Here is a 20,725-nt window from a genome sequence, read left to right as displayed (position 1 = left end):
TGTTATTTATCTAAAATGCAAAATGGAACAAATAAAACAATGTAATTAGTGTGTACCCAGCAGCACATATTGTCTGCATCTCGACGGGTTTAATCTTAAAAGAGAAAATATGTCACATGTTACACATGATCAGTCAACATGTAGTGCACCTGCAAAATAATCACATGTGTTGCATGTCGGACTTTGTAAACCTGCATTATTTACTTATTCAAACATGTTAAAACCTCTGTTTATTGATTTTGCTTACTTGCACTAATTTGACATCTTTTTTTAAATTTATAATTGGTCTAATATAGCAATAGGTAAGTTTCAAAAGCATGTCAAAACGTTCTAAAAACTATTTCTTCTTTAACTATTAGTTACATATGAATGTATCTTGTTGCATTCTGTATTACTTTTTCGTCGTTATTACTGACTAGACAATCAAACCACACCGTCGTAAAAATGAAAGCAAACTGCGATCCCCAGTCTGACCTGTACGTGTGTAGCTTCAGCTGCTTGCCACTTACTGCGACAAGAAAAGTATTTGTTCCGCCTGTGGGGATGACGTAATACAGACGCCGAGGAATTCCATAAAACAAAACACAAAACATTAACACATGCTTTGTTAAATTTTGCTGGGTTGTTTGTAATGATGGACAATACAGAGCATCCATATGTACTACCTTACCTTTTAAAGCACTTCTCTTTTAACGCTGTTTCCATGTCTATAAGTACCGAGTTTAATGGAAGCTCGTGTTTTGAACACAACAAACAAAATGCTTTATTTACATCGTAACTTTAAAAAACCTCATCACGGTTTGTCTGGCAGTTCATGTTACTGGTGATTGAGAATAAAGGCAGTGCCATCTGTTGGTGGATTGATAGGTAGCAGCTGGACTGTATTGTCTGACGCTGCTGTGATCGGCCGTGGAGGCGTTTTCCCCCCCTCCCCGTGTGCCGCTAACCGCAAGAAATGGTGAGTGAGATACAGTTCGTAATGTCATAATGTTTTAAGTCGCCAGACCTTACTTTGGTCAGCCTTTAAACACTTCTTTAAATGTTGGTATAAGCTATATACTGACCGTGGCCGAGCCAAGCCTGTCACAAAAAGCGACCATTTCAGAGCCTAAGCCTTTGTTTAGCTAACCTTTGCTAACGTGGATTAGCTACCCTGCCTTAGGTAAAGTCAACACACTGGCTCACATTGCACTAGATGGCTCAAATCGAGGTTTACTGTTGGCGGACAAGGCTCTAGACCAAACGGCATAGAAATGGTCACTTTTTAGGTGACTGGCAGCCCAACAAACAAACTTTAGGTGAAATGACTAGCTAGCACGGGAGCTAACTAGCTAGAGTTGCCAGTACCGTTCGCTCGGCGAACGTTATCTTCTCCTCTAACTTCACCAGGCTAAATTATAAAGGTATCGATTGTGTTTAGTGTAGGTTAGGTTCCCACACATAATGTGCTTCTCACATGCTATTTGCGGGATTATAGTTTGAAGAAGCTACTGTAGCTATCCATTGTTTTGGCTTAACGTTAAGAGCCACAATCGAGCTAGCTCTAACGCTAGTTGTCATGACACTGCCCAGCAGCTGCCGCACCGAGATTTTATTTAGTGGCTGGTTTACCGGTGTATTGTTAAATCTAACGCGGCCTATTAGACGACTTATTAAACGGCTTTGACTGATAAGTTCACATTGGATAAACTGGTAGTAATGGCAATTCACGTTTACAAACGCATACCTAGCTCTAAATGGATTTTTTAGCTCCACTCTGCAGTAGTTACCACAGTATTGCTTTGTTATTATTGGACTCTTTAAGGTAAAACTTTTTCGTAGAGTAAGAGTTGACTTTTCATCTGTCACAATGTTCTTCGTTATCATGAAATATTTACATTTCCTCTAAGAAGATTGTTAGAGTTGAGTATCCCTTTTTCTGTGGTGGACCACCCATACCCACAGCATGCTGCACGTTATTCCCATGACTTTGCCTTAGGTGTTCAGTATTTGCAAATTATAAAGTTTCTGTCTGCTGATAGCTTTACCATAGAGATCAGTCAAACCATTTTTATGTCAAAATGAGCTGTACTTCTACTTGGACATAATATTTTATGGGCTGCTTTAGCTCAGTTGGTAAGGCAGTGGTTCAATTCCTGGTCCCTCCCTGCTTTGTGTCAAAGTGTCCTTGGGCAAGACACTAAGCCCAAAGTTGTTCCTGGTGGGTCAGGTCAGCACTTTGCATGGCAGGCACCACCATTGGTGTGTGTGAATGAGAAGCAACATTGGAAAGCTGGATAAAAGCGCTATATAAGCGGCCATATTTGACGGTCAATTGAAGGACATCATATTTTTGTTGTTTTTCTTGGTTTCGATCAAAAATGACACATCATGAATTATTTATTTCAGAGTAAAATGTACAAAATGTAAATTATTATTAATATATTTTAAAAACATAGTACAAGGTCAACAATGTAATTTTTCTGTTGTGAATATTTACAGGAGTCATTAGTGCATCATTTTCACTCATTTCCTATTCACTTTTTCTCCCTTCAGGATGTGTTTCTAATGATCAGACGTCACAAGACAACCATCTTTACAGATGCCAAAGAGTCTACAACAGTCTATGAACTAAAGCGAATTGTGGAAGGCATTTTGAAAAGGCCGCCTGAAGATCAGAGGCTTTATAAGGTGAAATAAATTGCCTGTAGTTGCCTAATCTTTTCAGATTAATCAATTCTAGAGAAAAAATATACAGCTCCAATTAAAAAAAGTTGGCATGATGTGTAAAATGTAAATAAAAACGGAATGCAATGAATTGCAAATCTCATCAACCCGTATTTTATTCATAATCGTAGATAAACGATTGCCATCACTATTGCATGGAAAATATTAGCTCATTTTGAATTTGATGGCAGCAACACATCTCAGTTGGAACACGGCAACAAACGGCCGGAAAAGAAATTGCTGCGAATACAAAAAAATAAAAACATGACCGGGTATAGTATTTCAGAGAGGCAGAGCCTCTCATATGTAAAGATGGGCAGAGGTTCTTACACATCTGGAAAGGCACCATCAATGCTGAAAAGTACATAGAGGTTTTAGAGCAACGTATGCTCCCATCCAGACAACGTCTCTTTCAGGGACATATTTCAGCAAGACAATGCTAAACCACATTCTGCATCCATCACAACAGAATGGCTTCGCAGGACAAGAGCCCGGGTGCTGAACTGGCCCACCTGCAGTCCACACCTTTCCCCAACAGAAAACATTTGGTGCATCATAAAATAAAAAAATCCTGCAACAAAGGCCCAGGACTGTTGAGCAGCTAGAATCCTGCATTAGACAAGAATGAGACAACATTCTTCCCCTAAAACTCCAGCAACTGGTTTCACTTCCCAGCTGTTTAGACAGTTTATAAAAGAAGAGGTGATGCTACACAATTGTAAATGTGACCCTGTTCCAACATTTTTGAGATGTGTTGCTGCCATCAAATTTAAAATTAACTAACCTTTTTTCATGAAATGGGATAATTTCTCAGTTTCAAGATCTGATATTTATATGTTGTTTGTGTTGTAAAACATGGGTTGACTTTTTTCTTAGACTGTGGTTGTATTTGGTCCTTAAAGTATTTGACTGCACTGAAGGAGGAAATTTCCATACAGAATGATATTTGTTTGATTGGAAAAATTGCTAATTCGTGGACTGTGTATTATATGTGAGAATTCACATGCTTTCCTAAAGCGCTGTCTGGCTGTGGAAAATGAGGGTGCGCAATATGAAAAATTATAGCATTAGATAATGATATCTTATCTGTGTTAGAATTAGTGAAGCTTTTTCAAGTGAAACAGTTAGCTAGGTAATTGATAGAATGTACTATAGGAGTATGATGCTTGTAATTTGTGTATTGTTTTAAGCTAAAAATGACATGTTTTCACGCTCTACAAGGGCTGATGAAGGGTACAGTTAATATAAATGAAAATTAGCTCTTTACTTGTTTTACCTCATATTCTTTGCCAGGATGATGTTCTGCTTAATGACAGCCAAACTCTTGGAAATTGCGGCTTCACAAATCAAACAGCCCGACCTCAGGCACCAGCCACAGTGGGATTAGCTTTTCGTCTGAGTGGTAAGTTTACCATTTGATAAACATAATATTACACCTAATTTGGATTGCGTTGTAATCCTTTCACCAGTTGCTCCCTTCTTTTTGTTTTTTTTTCTCTGATTTCCTCATGTCTGTTTTGCACTGGTCACTTTGTCTCTGTCATTCCCTTAGATGATTCATTTGAGCAGCTGAGGGTTGAGCCCTTCTCCACTCCCCCAGAGCTCCCAGATGTCATGAAACCCCAGGATTCGGGCAGCACAGCCAATGAGCAGGCTGTACAGTGAGGCATGGGGTGGGGAGAACAAGAGGGAGGATGCACGGGGGAAGGGGAGGGTTGAATTTTGGAAAGTGAGGCCTTGGCGGGTGTGTTTTACCTAGCAGATGACAGATATTTAGCTGGGCATAAACAAATACAAACATGGATACCCCTTGTTGTAAATGTGAGGGCGGGTGCTTCAAATTGGTTAATTTGTCCTGAAATCGGTGAACGCATGCTAGATAAATTGATAATTTCACGCAAGACCCTTCAGCGATACCTGGTGGACTTGTCACAACACTGTCAGTCATCCATGGGATTGGTAAAGGCTGAACATAAGAATTGTACCTCGTATTTAATAAATTCTAGTCTTTATTTGGAGTAAGGCAAATGCTGCCTTGTTTCTTTGTTTTTTTTATTTGCTGGCTTAAATGTGGATGTTGAAAGGTGTGACATTTTTCAGCTTTTATGTTTGTGTATTTCTTTATTAAACTATTGCTAGGACTTAACTTGGTTTTTGGTCTTTGGCCTGAATATGTGTTCAGACAATAGCTAGAAGTTTGTGAATTTCTAAGTTACTATGTATTTCAAGGATTTTTGAACAATATGAATCTAAAATGAAATGGATTCACCCGCTGACAGAAGACCTGGCATTAAAATGAACTATTTTTTTCTACTTAAGCTAATGATAGCTGTAGATTTAATACTGTAGCTGCTTACAGACGTTACTGAGACTGAATGCACTCAGTCGTGGGTATTTGCAACACGTGACGCTGGTGCTGACCCATTGTTGAAAATGAAAGAAAAAAAAAAAAAAACGACATGCCAGCTACGAAAAAAGAAATGGCAATTATTGGTTAATTTAAGTTACTTACAAAGGTGGGAAACCACTTTTCCAGAGTTTGATTGTAGCTCATGAAATCATGGAAATGTTGGTTATATTATGTTGACTTCAATCAGTGGCCCTAATTGTTTACAGTAAACTATTTTTTAAAGTTTGTGGTGTGATGACTTATGGAACTGACCCTGTGGGTAGTGGGTTGCCCATTAAACTCTGTTACCCCAGAATCACTGCATCATTGGTAAGTTTGTGTTGCATTATGCATCATTATTTAAATATTGTTTTCCCAAGGTTAGGGGATAAACAGGAACAAACGTTCCTGCACAACAATACATTTAATTATATAACATTGGAATATGTAAACTACAAGTAATACAAACTACAAAAGTTCTCCTTTGGTTACCACAGGATGGTGTTGAATCTTAACAGAATGCATTTGCAAAATGAAGCTGTGGGACTTGATTAAAGTTGCTCTTGTAACTGATGTAACATTAAAAGAATTGTTTTTCATCTTTGTGCACTGTTGTATTTCTGTAACAAACATTTTTTGTAGTAGTTATATTATGCACTCAGTTTAAATAATACCATTTAAGCAACCATTAATTGGTTGTAAGAGGAAGTGAGGATGCGTTTATATAGTTTTCCTGTGGAATTAGGTTTGTGCAGACATGATTGTAAAGTAATTGTAATGCCATTGGACTAAGATACTTTTTAAGGGAGCTACATAACTACACATTATCATATGGACTAAAATGTACTATTGCTGTGGAATGTAAACCCACTTTTAGGGCAAAAAACTGTGTTGTGTTTTAGTGACCAACCAATGAAAGTATTTTTAAAAATATGTTATAGATTAAAAACGGTTCTATAAAATTCCATGAAATAAAGAAAATATCAGTGAAATATACCGACATAACAACTGTAATGTTAAACAATTGAAAATGCTGAAGAGAGTTACAGTATGTCCTCACTGTTCCTGAACATATCACAGGCTTTCGAACTTTCCGGCAGTCCTTGAAAGCACCAATAATAAGCTAGCCCGCTACATTAGCAATGTGCTAGCAACGTTAGCACGGTTCACATCTGAGTTGTGGTAACAGCCTAGTGAAAGGTGTGGTTATCCATCACAAGCAGAAATGGACGTGAGTGAGTATGTTGTATCGGTGGGCAGAGCCGTGCTGGACATGGTGGAGCAGGAGTGGCAGCCTCTCTCTCCGGGCGAGCTGGATCAGCGGCTGGACCAGGCGGTGGAAGAGATCCTGGAGGCTGACCTGATGGCAAAACCCAAAACTCAGCCTCCTCCCACTAATACTATGTTTGTACAGTTACTGCAGAGTCAAGCAAATGTGGGGCCCCAAGTCGTACATACAGAAATCACAACATCCAGTCTCCTGGAGGAAGAGACAGCAGCGTCCCAGGAAGTACTGGAGACTGTGGACAGCGCCGCAGTCAAGGTAGCCAGCTCTTAACCTTATGTCCTCTGGCTCTTTAGCATAAAAAGTCCTGTGTCTTCCTAAAATAAGTTTACAACTCTGACAGTTTTTCTTTCAGCATTGACACCAACCCCATAGAATAGCAAATTAAAAAATGTTAAAATTAGATTTGACCAGAAATTAAAAAGTCAAGACAAATGCATATACAGACTGGAAAGTCTCTCCCAGGGTTACATTTGCACAAAATGCATGCACTCCCACACATTTATCAGCTTAACAAAATGTTTTACTTATTGTGCCACTTGAGGTAAATTTGTAACATGTTCTGCCTTAGTTATGTTATTTTCCTGCACCTTATGCTTCTGTGAATATCGTCCAACAATTAAAGTTCACTGGGCAACAGAGACAAATATGAGGACTCCGTGAACAGCAAGAAATGTTGGAGCTACGGACACTGTAGGGTTAAGCAGGGTTTTGTTTGTTTTACCTATAATGGTAGATAATTTCTAACCCGTGTGTTACGTTCCAGTGCAAATATTGTCGATCCCCTTATTCCAAAATGTCAATATTAAACCAAAGAATTTGTATAATACAAAATATTATTTAATGTGCGATCAGGTAGTACAAATGTTCTTTTATCATCAGAAATACCGAAAAAATATTCAAGGAGTGTATGCATAGAGTTATAGTAAAGATTTGACATTACATTGATGCAAAAGTTTGCATCCCCATTGCTAAAAATTAAATTTTGTACTGGAGTTCCTGGAGGAAACCTGTGCAAGCACAGGAAAAAAATTGTGATCCACACCGAAAAGCCACAGCCGACAGGTGGCTTTAAACTGGGGACCTTCTAGCTTTGAGGTGGCACTTCAGTACTATGCTGTCCGATTTATTGTTTGACAAATAAAACAGTGGATACAAACTTTTGCACCAAACTGTAACTGTGCTTTTGCTGATCAATAAACAGGTGTATTGGTAAAAATGAGCAAATAGTTCTGGGCCACCTTTTGTGATAAATGTACTGATTTTTCTTTTTGTCTTCGACCTGTTCGACCTTAGGCCCCATAGCTTTATCATAGATATTATTGTGTGTTTTTTTTTTCTTCATTTGTTTGCTTCACCAGTATGTCACAGATCTGCTTCAAAGCTCAAAATCCAGTACTCGATTGGCTGGACGAGCTCGCTTATCTCTGTCCCACACTGTTCTGCTGTCCCTCACCTTGCTCACTGAGAGAGTCAGCTACCGGTCTGTGTCCCGCCGCTTTCACTTGGAGAAGGGAAACATCCACAGGATCTTCTTTTCTTTCTGTGAGCGCATCAACATGCTGGAGGAGAAACTAATCAGATGGCCAGTTGGTGGGTTGGTTACAGATTTATATGTGTGAGCTTTGTTGCACTATAGTACAATGTTTTGTTAAAGACCTAGGAGCAAAAACAGATTGACAATGATGATAGTGATCTCTCCATTCTCCAGGCAAAGAAGCTTTAGATGCCCTTTTTCCACTTTACAATCCAGAGACTAAGAAGGGAAATGAGGAGCAAGGTGTTCCTCAGGTCCTGGGAGTGTTGGGACACACCCAGATTCCTCTCCGCTTGCCTATTGGGAACTATGATGTGGAGAGCACAGCTCCTGAGGTGAAGAGGATGAAGAAGGAGGCCCACCCAGACTCCTGGGTAAACCTTGAGCTTGTATGTGACCAGAAGGGTCGTTTTTTACACTGCAGAATCAGCAAAGGATCAGACATGGACAGAGGCAGTGCTCTAAGTGACAAACTCAAACAGAACCCTGAACTAATGCCCTCTGGCTCCTGTCTTGTGGCCAGAGCTGGCTACCCACTCACTGCTCAGATTTTAACGCCATACACAACTAGTCACGGAACAAGAGAGGACCTGTATAACAAGATGTTGGAAGAGCAATTTCAGATTCTGGATAAGGCTGTTGCCAACCTGAAAGCCAGATTTCAAAGGCTCAGGTATCTTGATATTGGGAGCTATGAACGAGCCAGAGCTGTTGTCCTGACCGCCTGTATGTTGCACAATGTGTTTTTGGACATGGGCCAAGTTGTTCTTGGAGAAGTTAAGAAGGAGGAAGCCATAACCCAAGAGAGAGAGGGGGAGGTCGATGAAGAGGGTGTATGCAGACGTGACACCATCTTAGATTTGTTGTTTAAAAGCTTTGACACTGAAAGCGTTTGATGTGGTGATGTCTTTTAAATAACTTGTAAACGAACAGTAAAGAAAAATAACTTTAAGAAATTCTCTTCAGTCTGTGTACATACACATCACTCCTGTTAACCATTCGGCTTGCTGTTGACATAAGATATTATGCAGTTTGCGGTTTTGTGCAAATATTTAATTTGAAATGGTAAAAAGGGTAAAATAATTTTTTTATCAACATAATATTCAGCTGATACAAATGTTCCCTCATCAAAAATTAAAGTGAGTTTTGAATTTATTAAGGGGGATGCAAGTGTGCACAATAATGCGCATTTAGCTTTTAAAAAAGTTTTTTCATCATCAAAAGTGAGAAAAATGGTCAAGGGGTAATAATGAAAATCATATATTTTCAAAGGTTTGCATCCCCCTTGATAAATCATTTAAAAATGTACTTAATTTTTAATGAAGGAACATTCGTGTTGGGTCTGAGTTCCCTCCCACAGTCCAAACCCCTACAGTTACAATAACTGGTGACTTCAAACTGCCCATAGTTTTGAATGTCGGGATAAAGAACTCCCAGTGGACACTCGCTGCCCCTAGTCTCTTAACCCGCTCTGCGTTCTTCCTGTATGTGCCCAGCATGTTTCTCCACTCCACAATAATGTACAGGGAGGTTAGGGATGTGATGATGTAAATGTGTGCTGTGACCACTGGAGAACAATGAATACATAACATACAAATGGGATGTGAGATTGAATTATGATTCATATTTAATTGCATTATATGATGGATGTATAATATATCCATGGCAGAAGGTATTCACAGGAATACCTTAGTAATAATTAGAATAATAATTGACTGTATACTTATCGACAGGTAACCATTAGTATAATTTATTGCTATAGGTTTCACAATTGCGCCTTTTTCCCAAAGTCAACAATGTCAATCCTATGCTCTGCCAATAATTCTGATAAAGCTTTTAAAATAAATCAAATAGCAGAGTTGGATGTTGCTGGAAAGAAAATCACAAAGTATTATTGCAGGGCTGTTTAGTGGAACATATTTCAGGTGAAGCTGTTTATGCTTGTTAATAAACTTCCTGATAGAAGTGGGGATGTTTATCATATATATGTGCATCATTTTCAATGACATGTTTTAGTGTGGCTGACTTTTCTTAAACAATGAATGAGCAGTCAGCAGCTACAAAGCCCCATACACAGAAAAATGTGGTACACTGTGTGCAGAGGTAGTACAAATGACAACCTCAAGTTCAAAAAAGTTCGGAAGCTGTGAAAACATAAATAAAGACAGAATGAAATGGTTTGCTAATCTCATCAACCCATATTTCATCGCAATAGAACACAACTTATTAGATGTTGAAATTGAGAAATTTTACCATTTCATGGAAAAATTTTGCACATTTAGAATTTGATGGCAACAACATGTCTCACAAAAGTTGGAAAACGTCACAAATCAAAACAAAAGGAGGCCACTAAATAGATTAATTGGCAACAGGTCAGTAACACGACTGAACATAAAAGGAGCATTTCAGAGAGATAGAGCCTCTGAAATGTAAAGATGGGTATAGGTTCACCAATCTGAGACAAACTCTAAATATTGTGGCACAATTTCAGAAAAATGTTACCATAAAATTACAATGACTTTGAAGATCCCCTATCTAGAGTACCACAGGCAGCACTGAATTAACAATAGACATGATTCTCTGCTGGACATCACTGCATGGGCTCAGGAACACTTCCAGAAATCACTGTCTGTGAACAGTTTGCTGTGCTATATTTGAACATGATCCAGAAACATTGCCATGTTCTCTGGATCAAAGCTCATTTAAAATGGTCTGAGGCAAAATGGAAACTGTTCTGTGGTCAGATGAAACTGAAATTAGAAATTTGTTCTGGAAACCATAGATGCTTTGTCCTGCAAACCAAAGAGGAGTGGGGCCGTACAGCTTGTTATAAGTGGACAGCCTGCATCCCTGATGGTATGGGGGCTGCATTAGTGCCTATGGTGTGGGCAGCTTACACATCTGGAAAGGCACCATCAATGCTGAAATGTACATAGAGGTTTTAGAGCAACATATGCTCCCATCCAGACAACGTCTCTTTCAGTCCTTGCATATTTCAGCAAGACAATGCTAAACCACATACTGCATCCATCACAACAGCAGACGTGTTGCTGCCATCAAATACAAAATGAGCTAATATTTTCCATGAAATTTTACAATTTCTCAGTTTCAACATCAGATATGTTGTTTATGTTCTTTTGTAAATAAAATATGGGTTGATGAAATTTACAAATCATTGCATTTTTTTAAATCTAGGTTTTAGACATCTTCCCAACTTTTTTGGAATTGGGGTTTTACAAAAAAGTACAAAAGTAAAAGTACTCTACTCAGAAAATGTATTTTAAACAATACTGATTATGGTAATTATGGAAAAAAATGTAGAGTAATTAATTAAAAATAAGGGTCAAAGGTCACTTTTGGTAGCGGAGCTGATTTTATACACTTTATGTGCTGATACGTGATTAACCCATTATGATACATCAGCAGCTATTAGTTCATAATATTTGTATAAAAAAACATTTTAGATTTTTATATTTCAATTACCAGGTGGATTGACTGGTCTGTGTTTATACACAAAAGTTTTACTCAAGCAGTATCACACAAGTTTTTTGGTAAGAAGTTCATATAAACTTCACATCTTTTCTGGCCTAATGTCCATCCTTTGACATCTGTGTGCTGTTCTTATGAGCCAGACTGGAGATGGCCTGGGCCAAGTTATTTATGGCCTCAATCTTCCTCTCCTCCAGCGCTTTCTGCTGGGCCCACATGTTCATTTTCCTCTCTTGCAGCTCCATGTACAGCTGAAGGACGTCTTGTGGAGGCCGGGACGAACAGGGAGTGGCTGTTACAGGAGGTGTAGGGAGGATAGGGGTAAACCTCTTGTTGGCTATGGCCTTACCTACTTTTGTCCCGCTGAGCTTGGCCCTACGCTGGGCTTCAATCTCCTCCCTACTCTTGCCCAGGACTTCATGGATGGCCTTAAAGAACTCCCAGTGGACACTCGCTGCCCCTAGCCTCTTGGCCCGCTCTGCGTTCTTCCTGTATGTGGCCAGCATGTTTCTCCACTTTAGATCGCACTCGTAGGCTTTCACAGTGATATCTGTGACTTCTGACTCCCTGAGTTTGTCATTCACCTTCTCTGCCACCATCTCCCAAAGTTTCTTTTTCTTGCAGACTGGCTGGTCAAAAGCCTGATCCATTTCAAGTCGGGTATTGACAAGATGCCATGTAGCCTGCAGTGTCCAAATAAATTCTAGAAAGAAAAACAAAGGTGGATTACATGATTTGTTGGTAAACCCCAAAACAGGGAAGACTGGCTTTTCCTTATTTATTCCAAATTTTGGAATAAAGAGAAGAAGAACTGACCATTAAGCAGTTTGTACAGTAGAACAGATACCTATTGCTACAGCATTACATTGGGTGGAACAAAACAAAATAGGCAAGGTAATAGTGTATCCAGACTCAGCCTTGGTATCAATCAAGTCATTTGCATCAAAGAACAGACAAGATATTATAATTGAAATTTATGAATTACTATTCAGGCTTCAACATGCGAGTATATTGGTAGCATTCACATGGATTCCAGCTCATAGGGGGAATAGCAGGAAATGAGTCAGCTGATTCTCTTGCCAAAGAAGCGTGCAAACAGGATGATTTCATAGAAATCCAACTCAGTAAAGCGGAAGTAAAACGAATTATTAAAAACAACACATTGAGTGAATGGTAACACAACTGTGATGGGAATTACAAGCAGACACTTGTATGAAGTACAGAAAGAAGTTGATAAAAGAAGAGTTGGTAGAAAATGCACTAAAGAAGAAAGCAAAAAAAAAAAAAAACAAGACCAGGATTTGGGCATACAGGATAAAATAAAACGATACATTTAAGAGGAAAACACCTATCAGGGCTGTGCGATTACTTTCAAGTGCAAGAGTCAGTAGAACCTGTTTTATGTCTGTGTCAGAAATATAATCAGCACAGAGAATTGATGGAACCAGAACTTAAAAAAAAAAAAAAAAAAAAGAATAGCTGAATTTAGCATGAAGAATATACTCAATAGCAACGCGAATGGCTTTGTAATCTTTCTTAAAAATACAGGATCAATGAATAAAGTATAAATTGATTTGTTTAAACATGTTTCGTTAACCAAGGCCCACACTCCAACATAGGAGGTGGCGGTAATGCACCAAGTACGCTGGATACCACCTGCCAATAAAACTAGAAGAAGATGTTGTGTCGTTATGACTCACTTGGTTTATAACTATACTGAGTTCAGATGCTGCACACTCATCGGGACCTCCTCGCATCATGTGATGACTCCCTGAAATGTGTTTAGCTAACTTCAATCTACCAACCCGTACAAACCTGCTTTAGTTTTATCGACATCCACGCTGGACACGACCGTTTCCTTTCCCTCCACTTCGGTACTTTGTATTACTATTGTCTCGATTACCTCCATAGTGTTAAATCACATTGATTTCAATTAACACTGTTAATATAATACCGGTGTATCTATCGTAGATATTAACAACCTCTTAGAGGCACCGATGAGTTTTCTCGCATTGAGTTAAGCGATGACTATAACAACATCCCAGAGCATCATGGGATATGTAGTCTCTTGTGGTTAATTCAAACGGGCTTTTGACTATTGTGGTCGACCAACTAAACTACAATCCCTAAACGCTTAGATGTGTGTCACATAAGATGCCATATTTTTTTTGACTTTCAAGGGAAATGTAGTTTACTAAAGAGAAGAAATGCGCTACGAGGGGTGTAAAGCGGCGATGTTTGAACTACGAATCCCGTCAGATGTCTAACCGACACACCTCTTTACTCCCTGCGCCTTCCCTCAACAGCCCCTGTTTTGTTGTTTGGCTAAAGATGGCGTTAGCGGCTAACATAGACGATTGCATTTTGTTGCACAAAAATTATTCGGCCTGTTGTAAAAAACATTGATCAAATAGAGTTTTTTTTCGTCATTTGAAGTGCCAAAATATGTTACATTGAGCAAATACACGTCCATCACGCAGAATAACGATTTTCCGGCCTTTTCACGATGTAGGCCTGTTTTAAGGGTGTGGACCGGAGCTGTTGGACTCCATCTCCCGTCAGCAAGCGCGGCATCAGGTGGTACTAAATTTCTTTTTCATGCTGGTATCTGTAGTTTTGTGGCCACACCAGAATGTTTCCCTTGCAGAAACTTTGATAAATACATGGGCTAAACACAGTAAGTAAAATCTCGCACATTTTGATTAGCAGTGAGCAGCGAACAAGCTAAAATTAAAGAACAATGTTTACAATTAATTTCTCAGTATTTTAATGAAAACCTCCAGTGATGCGCCACTGTGATTGTAATATTTGTCTAAACTGAGACGAGGGAAAGTAACGTTAAGATAACGTTAAGTGAACACTTTGCCTGCCAGACAAAAAGACGATGGCCGCTTCACCTTTGCAAGGTGACTGGAAACATTCTCGGGCGCCTTCCAGAGAAGGACATTCATCATCACCTGAGTCTTCTTTGACCTGGTGCTTGGGTCACCTCTCCAAACCCGGATTAGGGGCTGAGCATCAGGGAAATGGCAAGGTTGACTTAGTTGGTGGCAGAGACATGGATAAGAGGTTCAGAATCTTTCAGTGGAGAGCACTGGTTGCTATCCGGACACAGCACATAAAAGGGGACAAAGCTGGCATTGCCAGATTCAGAACCAAAGGGGGTCTACGGCCCCTGCTGGACCTGCTTAAATATCCAGAGTGCTCAAGAAAAACACTGGACTTGGCTTTGAGCATCTTGGCCAACTGCTGCACTGAAATAGAGACTCGTGTAGAGGTGAGATAAAAAACAAGACTAAGAAATAAAGGGAGTGTGTATTTATCAACTTTAATCACATTTAAAATGTTTTCTACTACAGGTTCGCAAGCTCGGTGGAATAAATATTGTTGGTGGGTTGTGATTTAAATATGTATGACAAATTTGATCTTCAAATTATATTTTATTTCCTACACTAGTCTTTAATATAGAAATTCTCACAATGAATGGCATTTGATCTTTAAAAAAAAAATCTCTCTCTCAGTCGAGATCCTGAAGAGAAATGTAGCTCTGGAGACTGTTCAGAACCGAGCAGCTCGCGCTTTGGGAAACTTGGCCATGGATCCAGAAAGCTCAACGCTCATTCACTCGGCTGGTAATTATGTTCACGCTCTAAAATCAGATGCAGCTTGGTGAAATAGTTACGTTTATGAAGCTGCATAGTAGTAATCTGCAAAATAATGCGTACGCTACCTGTTTGTTTCAAAGATTAAGCATGTATGCATTGTATCTTTTTAGGCAGGTGGGATTTGGCTGTGCCAAATGAATCTATTAGTCAGCCTGTACATACTGTGAATTCTAGTAGAAGACATCTACACTAGGAAATTGCCAACAAGACAAGATAATTTTTTTTTTTCTGAAGCTCAGAGTAACTCGTTGCTAAAACTGCAATATTTGTTAAATTTCACTATCCTTACTGACAATGAAAAAAATATTTACTGTTAATCTCTTCATAAGATAATTTTTAAAAATCACGCTAAAAAATAAAAATATCAATTTACAAACTGATGGCCAAAGTGATATTTCTTGTCCTTGAGTTATAAACTGTTTTCTTTTTCTGCCATACAGGTGGTGTTCCCCTTCTTCTCCTCTGTGTTTCTCTTTCCTCCAGCCCATCTTCTCCCACTGCTGCTCCACCCAAAGAATCCTGTCCTAAACTGGAATGTGCTCAGTCGGCTGCTCGGGCCCTCCTATACCTGTCAGATACGCCATCTAACCGCCTGTCACTGCTCACCCAAGGTACCTTATCTGCCCTTGCCCCCCTTATTGCTCCAGAATATCCCCAGGGGCTGAGGCGAGTGGTGCTCAGGACCCTCCATGAACTGACGCGGGGCTGTGGTGTTGAATGTGCCAGGGAGGTGTCCCGTTCTGGGGTCCTCGCTCAGCTTGGTGTCATGGCATCTGGGGAGTCTGGTAAATTTTTTGAAGAGCTGGCATTGAAAACTCTGGCTAACATGTGCTCCCAGGGCTGCCTGCGTCCTTTGGTGGGATCTCTTGGGGTAATTCAAAAGTTCACAGAGGAAGTCAAGAAGGACCCACTGAAGTCTGGAGTCTTCCTTAAGGCACTGTGTTTGTGCTGCAAGGAAGCAGTCAATCGGGCCAAAGTGAAGGAGAATGGTGGATTGGATGTGCTTATTGGCTTTTTGTCTGCTCATCGGAATCATCCCCTTTCTCGACTAGCTATCCTGGCCTGTGTTGACTTTGTTTTTGATGAAGCTGCCATGGAGCAGTTGCAAGAGTTAGGGTTGGTCCCTCTGCTGGTTGCAAGACTAGTTGAGCTCACCAAGGGAGAGGAACTATTTGCTGAGAAGATGGATATGAGTATCTCCTCCAGCATGTCACCCACTGAACTAATGCCCTCGTCATGTTTTGATTCCTTTGATATTCCTCCTCCTGAGGGCTACAGGAAAGAGGAAGCTGGAAGGGAGCAAGGTCTATGTTCCTCAAGCTTTCTAAGTCTCAGGTATGGAAAATGAAATGATTCCTTCTTTGTTTTCGTAGTGAATCAATGTATTATTATGTTGTTGTTTATTTGTATTGCTCTTTCTTTCTCCAGGTCCTGGTTGGTGGCTGAGGGATTGATCTCTTCTGAGGGGGACTTGCTGGATTCCTCTAGTGTTGAGGGAGAATGGGGGAGTCTTCAGATCCCATTGTCTTCACCTTCTCAAACCTCATCGCCAAACCCCTATTCTAATTGCTCTCTTAAAAATCCGTCTTCATGTAATCCTACTGCTTCTTTGGTTAAAAAAGCAGCGCAGCCTTCCCTTGCATCCTCTTCACCTCAGCCCCAACTGTCGTCATTGAAAATCAATGAGCCACCTCCCTCTAGTCCTCATTCTCTCAGTGCAGTCACATCCCTAATCCAGCCGACTTCCATTGCTGTCTCCTCTCCCACTAAAACTGCTCAAACTCCTGTCTGTCCATCAAAGTTCTCATCTCCTCACAGAAGGAGGCAGCGAGGTCATTCAGCAGCTTGTTTGACAAAGGTCACCATTGATACCCCTCCCTCTGTTCCTCGCCCGATGGCTTACCACCACCCTTATCACCCTGAACCCTGGACAGCCGAGTCTCCCATCTTGCTACTGCTGTCCCGTTTCTCCCATGCCACCGACCCAAGTGCTGCTCTGGTCAGCACAGATGTCATGTTGGGCTTGCTCTACTACCTCACTCGACACCAGGATCCCAGCAGCAGGTGCTTCCGTATGCTTTGCCGGCTGAGTTGCAACCCAAACTGTTTGGAGGCACTGGTCCGGACTGGCTCTGTAGCACTAATTAATCATCATCTCTGCCAGAGAGAGAGGGGGTCTGAGAAAGAGGAAAGTCAAGCAGACAGAGTGAAAGATAAAGTTAAACAGCTGGGTGAGACAAATATGTAATAATGTGGAACATTTGCCCTATAAAAGCTATTTTTGTATTAAATATATTAATCTTGTATTGTTATCATTGGTTAAATTGTATAATTTCCGCAATTTTAAGCTTCTTTTGGCAGGGTATCTGCTGCCACCAAGTTTATCCTATTTTAAAATATTTGCTGTATAATAAAAGGCAACATGATACCAGATATGTGACTGAAAACTCAGTCAGCAGTGCACCGTGGCTATAACAAAACACAGAATGACAGAAGTTTATACTGACAAGCTGCAATATGGTACATGTATAAGATTTGGTGGACACTTGGTCCTATTAAAATGACATTGGTTGATTGTTGAGAAAGGGTTGATTTGTGCACCTCTGCTTTTAAAAATTCTCAGAAATGACGTTTTATACATGTAGCAGAGTATGGGTGTTTTATTTTTGCACCTTCTAATCATGTTTTTCCAATCTGTGTAGGTGTCTCTCTTCTCAGTAATCTGCGAGTCCAGTGTGAGTCTGGATTTGGCTCTGGGGTTCTGGCCCATTTGATGTTATCAGGATCTGAGTCAGACAAGATGAACTGTGCACTGTCTCTGCCACTTATCTGCAGGTGAGTACTACATAAATTAGTTTGAGCTTAGAAACTGACATTAAATTACTTGAAAGGTATAGGTTTCCATAAAAATGTTTGTCCGTCTTCTATTTAGATTTAGTGATCTTAAGTGTAGTTTTTCTGCTACTGCAGTCAAGGGTTTTTATGTCATTTAGTGGATATTTTTGTATTTATATATGCCATTACAAAGGTATTCCATTATATATCAGATTGACATTTTTACATATAGTATATATCACAGTAAGTGCTATCACAATGTATTTAGAGTCCTTCACTTCATTTGGACCTGCCCACAAAGTAAAAACCGGTCTTTAAAACTTTTTAGCAATATGTTTAAAATCAAAAAGTTATATTCCTTAAAATATTGAATGGAGCTTCATAATAGAGTTGTTAGATGGAAACCACAGCTTGTTTAGGATTTGGTCTGTACAGCATCTAAAGTATAAGGAAAAATGACTCTCTGGTCTAGTAATGAAAAATGTAACCCTTAGAGTGTAACTCCCAAGAACTGTGTCCGGCAAACAGTAGGTACTGTTCCTCCCCCGGCTAATACTTTTGCTATGGTAAAGATGGATTGTGTGAATGCTTTCTGAGATATGTCCTTTTTAAAGATGTGTGCTTTCTTCAACAGCAACAAATTCCTATTGAAGAAACTTCTTCTGGACAATGGTGGGCTGCTTTTGGCTCTGCAGCCACTTGGCAATGAGGGTGATGACATGGATGAAGATAACCCAACTGAATGTGGAAAGCTGCTCTCTGACTTGTTTCATTCACCACATTCAGGCTTGACCTCTCACGTCCACTCGCTGTATTTCTCCCTCCTTATAGGATGTCTCTCCACCCTGACAGCTAGCATTAAATCCGAGTTCATTAAAAAACATATACAGCCAGTTGCAACACAGTCACCTTGTACAATTGACAGAGCTTCACCCCCTCTCTCAAAAAAGCCTCGTCTAGCCGACATCTGTCCTTACGGTGTCTCAGACTTTGACCTTCTCTTGCTGCTAGACAATGGGACTCAGTTTCCAGCAAACAGAGACACTGTGGCTGGGGTGGAGGGAACACACAGAGTTGGCTCTGAATACTTCAGGGCTCTCTTGAAAGGTGGATTTGGAGAAGCTCACAATAACACAGAAGAAGCCATCCACATTAAAGATGTTAGCACAGGTATGCTGCTACCAGTATTGCATTACCTGCATGGGTGTCCCCTCACAAACAACACAGAAAGTATAAGGAAAATGGATGAAAGAGAGAGGAGCGGACAGTGTCATGTTTTGAACACCTTGGTCCTTGAAGGGCTGAATTTCTTCCAAAAGGAGACAGATGAACACTCAACAAATATCTTGACTTTCCAGAAAACACCATTGGGTGAGATGATGATTGGGGCATGCAGATTTTTGGTGACCGATCTGCAGCAAGAGCTGGAGGCTCTCTGTTTGTCTCTTCTTTTGTCCTGCTCCACCAACACTTCTAGTCAAGTTGCTTCAGCGCCAGCAGAAAACAGCCCTGAAAAGACAGTATCTAAAATGGACCAAGAATTCCTCGAGTCAGCAGAGGAGAACCTGGCTAATCGAACATCTGAGCTAGAGCTCAAAACTGGTTTTGAGATGCAAACAGAAAATGTACCAGGTCAGACGAAGAAACCAACCCGTTCTCTACAAAAAACAGATAATAAGAAACCACCTTTTGCTGGAACAGTCGAAAAACTTCGAAAGTCCACAGGAATTTCAGTAATTTCAGATCAGAAGACTATCAAAAGTTTTATTTCAGTTTCAAAAGCTCGCTGTGCATCTGTAGTAGACAAATCACCTGATCTTGAAAAAATGACGTTAAGACCAAAGAGCTCGATGAAAAGTTCAGAGCCAAAATCAGAGGGTCATTACTCTCGTTTCTCCTCAGCGGCTGGCAGAGGAGGCCGGGTCCTGGCTGCTCTTCTCCCACAGGTATACTGGTTTTCCCAGCACTACAACTACCCAGCACTGGGTCGGGCCTGCCTGTCTCTATTGCTGGGCTGTCAGGACTGTCCTCGGCAATTCTCATCATCTTGTCTTGCTGGTGATTGCCTTCGTAGACTAGCAAGAGAGGCCGACTGTACAGAGACTCTGAAACAGGACCTAGTAAGTCTGGCCAAAGTAGCTTTGAGCTGAAATAGAAAAATTGACTGGAGAGACTGGTGGAAGAAGTTTAGGGGTACCAACGACGTCAGAGAGAACTTGTTATTATACATGCTTGTAGAAAAGTTGGCATTGTATTAATTTTATAACCTGCGCTTGTACTGTCAAATAGATGGTAGTATGTAGCACAATTGCAGGTTGTAATTACTCCACAAATATGTGAGAAACCTGTATGAACTTCTTCTTTACTAACAGAACTTGACTGCTGATTTATTTACAAAATTTAGACACATGCATTTCTATTTGGTTTTGGTGTAAATTGATAAACTGTAGAACGTCTCAGCATGGCATAATTTTATTTTGAATAATGTGTAATGACACTTTTTTTTAATTTAGGAATAGGTCTAAGCAGATGTCTGAAGTGCATTTGACAATTATGTCATTGACCTGAACCTACTTGAATTATCAGGGTTCAAGGAACCAGTTGTTTATTTTGTACATGGAAATATGGAATAACAGATATACAGTGTATAGGTTTCACCTGTTCCGTAAATTTAAGCCACTAAATATATTGTTGGAAGGTGACTTTGCCTTTGTTTTTTGTTTGTGGAGTGAGTGTATACAGAATGAGCAAAGTAATGTGTGTGCCTTTTAAGGACGCCATCACTGATTTTGAACTTGTACATGTACATAAATCCCATC

General features: G+C 40.1%; 4 protein-coding genes across 8 annotated transcripts; 3 read left to right on the top strand and 1 right to left on the bottom strand.

Moving 5' to 3' along the window:
* The first annotated feature begins 802 nt into the window (after positions 1-802).
* Positions 803-5,694, top strand: elob (elongin B). Its single transcript, XM_067476888.1, has 4 exons — positions 803-958; positions 2,536-2,670; positions 4,000-4,108; positions 4,259-5,694. The coding sequence occupies exons 1-4, from the start codon at positions 956-958 to the stop codon at positions 4,369-4,371; spliced, it is 360 nt and encodes a 119-aa protein (XP_067332989.1). The 5' UTR covers positions 803-955; the 3' UTR covers positions 4,372-5,694.
* Positions 5,695-6,155: 461 nt separating this feature from the next.
* LOC137099706 (putative nuclease HARBI1) lies at positions 6,156-9,559 on the top strand. Its single transcript, XM_067476881.1, has 3 exons — positions 6,156-6,638; positions 7,742-7,973; positions 8,092-9,559. Exons 1-3 carry the CDS (start codon positions 6,321-6,323, stop codon positions 8,811-8,813), a joined length of 1,272 nt encoding a protein of 423 aa, XP_067332982.1. The 5' UTR covers positions 6,156-6,320; the 3' UTR covers positions 8,814-9,559.
* An 81-nt stretch (positions 9,560-9,640) lies between these two features.
* On the bottom strand, positions 9,641-13,509 carry si:dkey-66i24.7 (uncharacterized). 3 transcript variants are annotated; one of them, XM_067476885.1, is made up of 2 exons: positions 13,107-13,509; positions 9,641-12,109 (listed from the first exon to the last, which is right to left on the bottom strand). In XM_067476885.1, exon 2 carries the CDS (start codon positions 12,054-12,056, stop codon positions 11,505-11,507), a length of 552 nt encoding a protein of 183 aa, XP_067332986.1. In that variant the 5' UTR covers positions 12,057-12,109; positions 13,107-13,509; the 3' UTR covers positions 9,641-11,504. The 3 variants fall into 3 exon arrangements, with proteins under 3 accessions (XP_067332986.1, XP_067332985.1, XP_067332987.1); XM_067476884.1 differs by having other exon boundaries at positions 13,222-13,449; XM_067476886.1 differs by lacking the exon at positions 13,107-13,509 and adding an exon at positions 12,223-12,640.
* Positions 13,510-13,622: 113 nt separating this feature from the next.
* armc5 (armadillo repeat containing 5) lies at positions 13,623-20,608 on the top strand. 3 transcript variants are annotated; one of them, XM_067476872.1, is made up of 8 exons: positions 13,623-13,983; positions 14,280-14,683; positions 14,766-14,796; positions 14,928-15,038; positions 15,512-16,406; positions 16,500-17,302; positions 17,774-17,906; positions 18,541-20,608. In XM_067476872.1, exons 2-8 carry the CDS (start codon positions 14,291-14,293, stop codon positions 20,054-20,056), a joined length of 3,882 nt encoding a protein of 1,293 aa, XP_067332973.1. In that variant the 5' UTR covers positions 13,623-13,983; positions 14,280-14,290; the 3' UTR covers positions 20,057-20,608. The 3 variants fall into 3 exon arrangements, with proteins under 3 accessions (XP_067332973.1, XP_067332971.1, XP_067332972.1); XM_067476870.1 differs by having other exon boundaries at positions 13,623-14,083; XM_067476871.1 differs by having other exon boundaries at positions 13,623-14,683.
* The last annotated feature ends 117 nt before the right edge of the window (positions 20,609-20,725 follow it).

Source organism: Channa argus, chromosome 15, assembly GCF_033026475.1.
Source record: "Channa argus isolate prfri chromosome 15, Channa argus male v1.0, whole genome shotgun sequence".
In the NCBI taxonomy this organism is placed as follows: Eukaryota; Metazoa; Chordata; class Actinopteri; order Anabantiformes; family Channidae; genus Channa; species Channa argus.
This window is presented reverse-complemented; position numbering and strand designations above follow the sequence as displayed.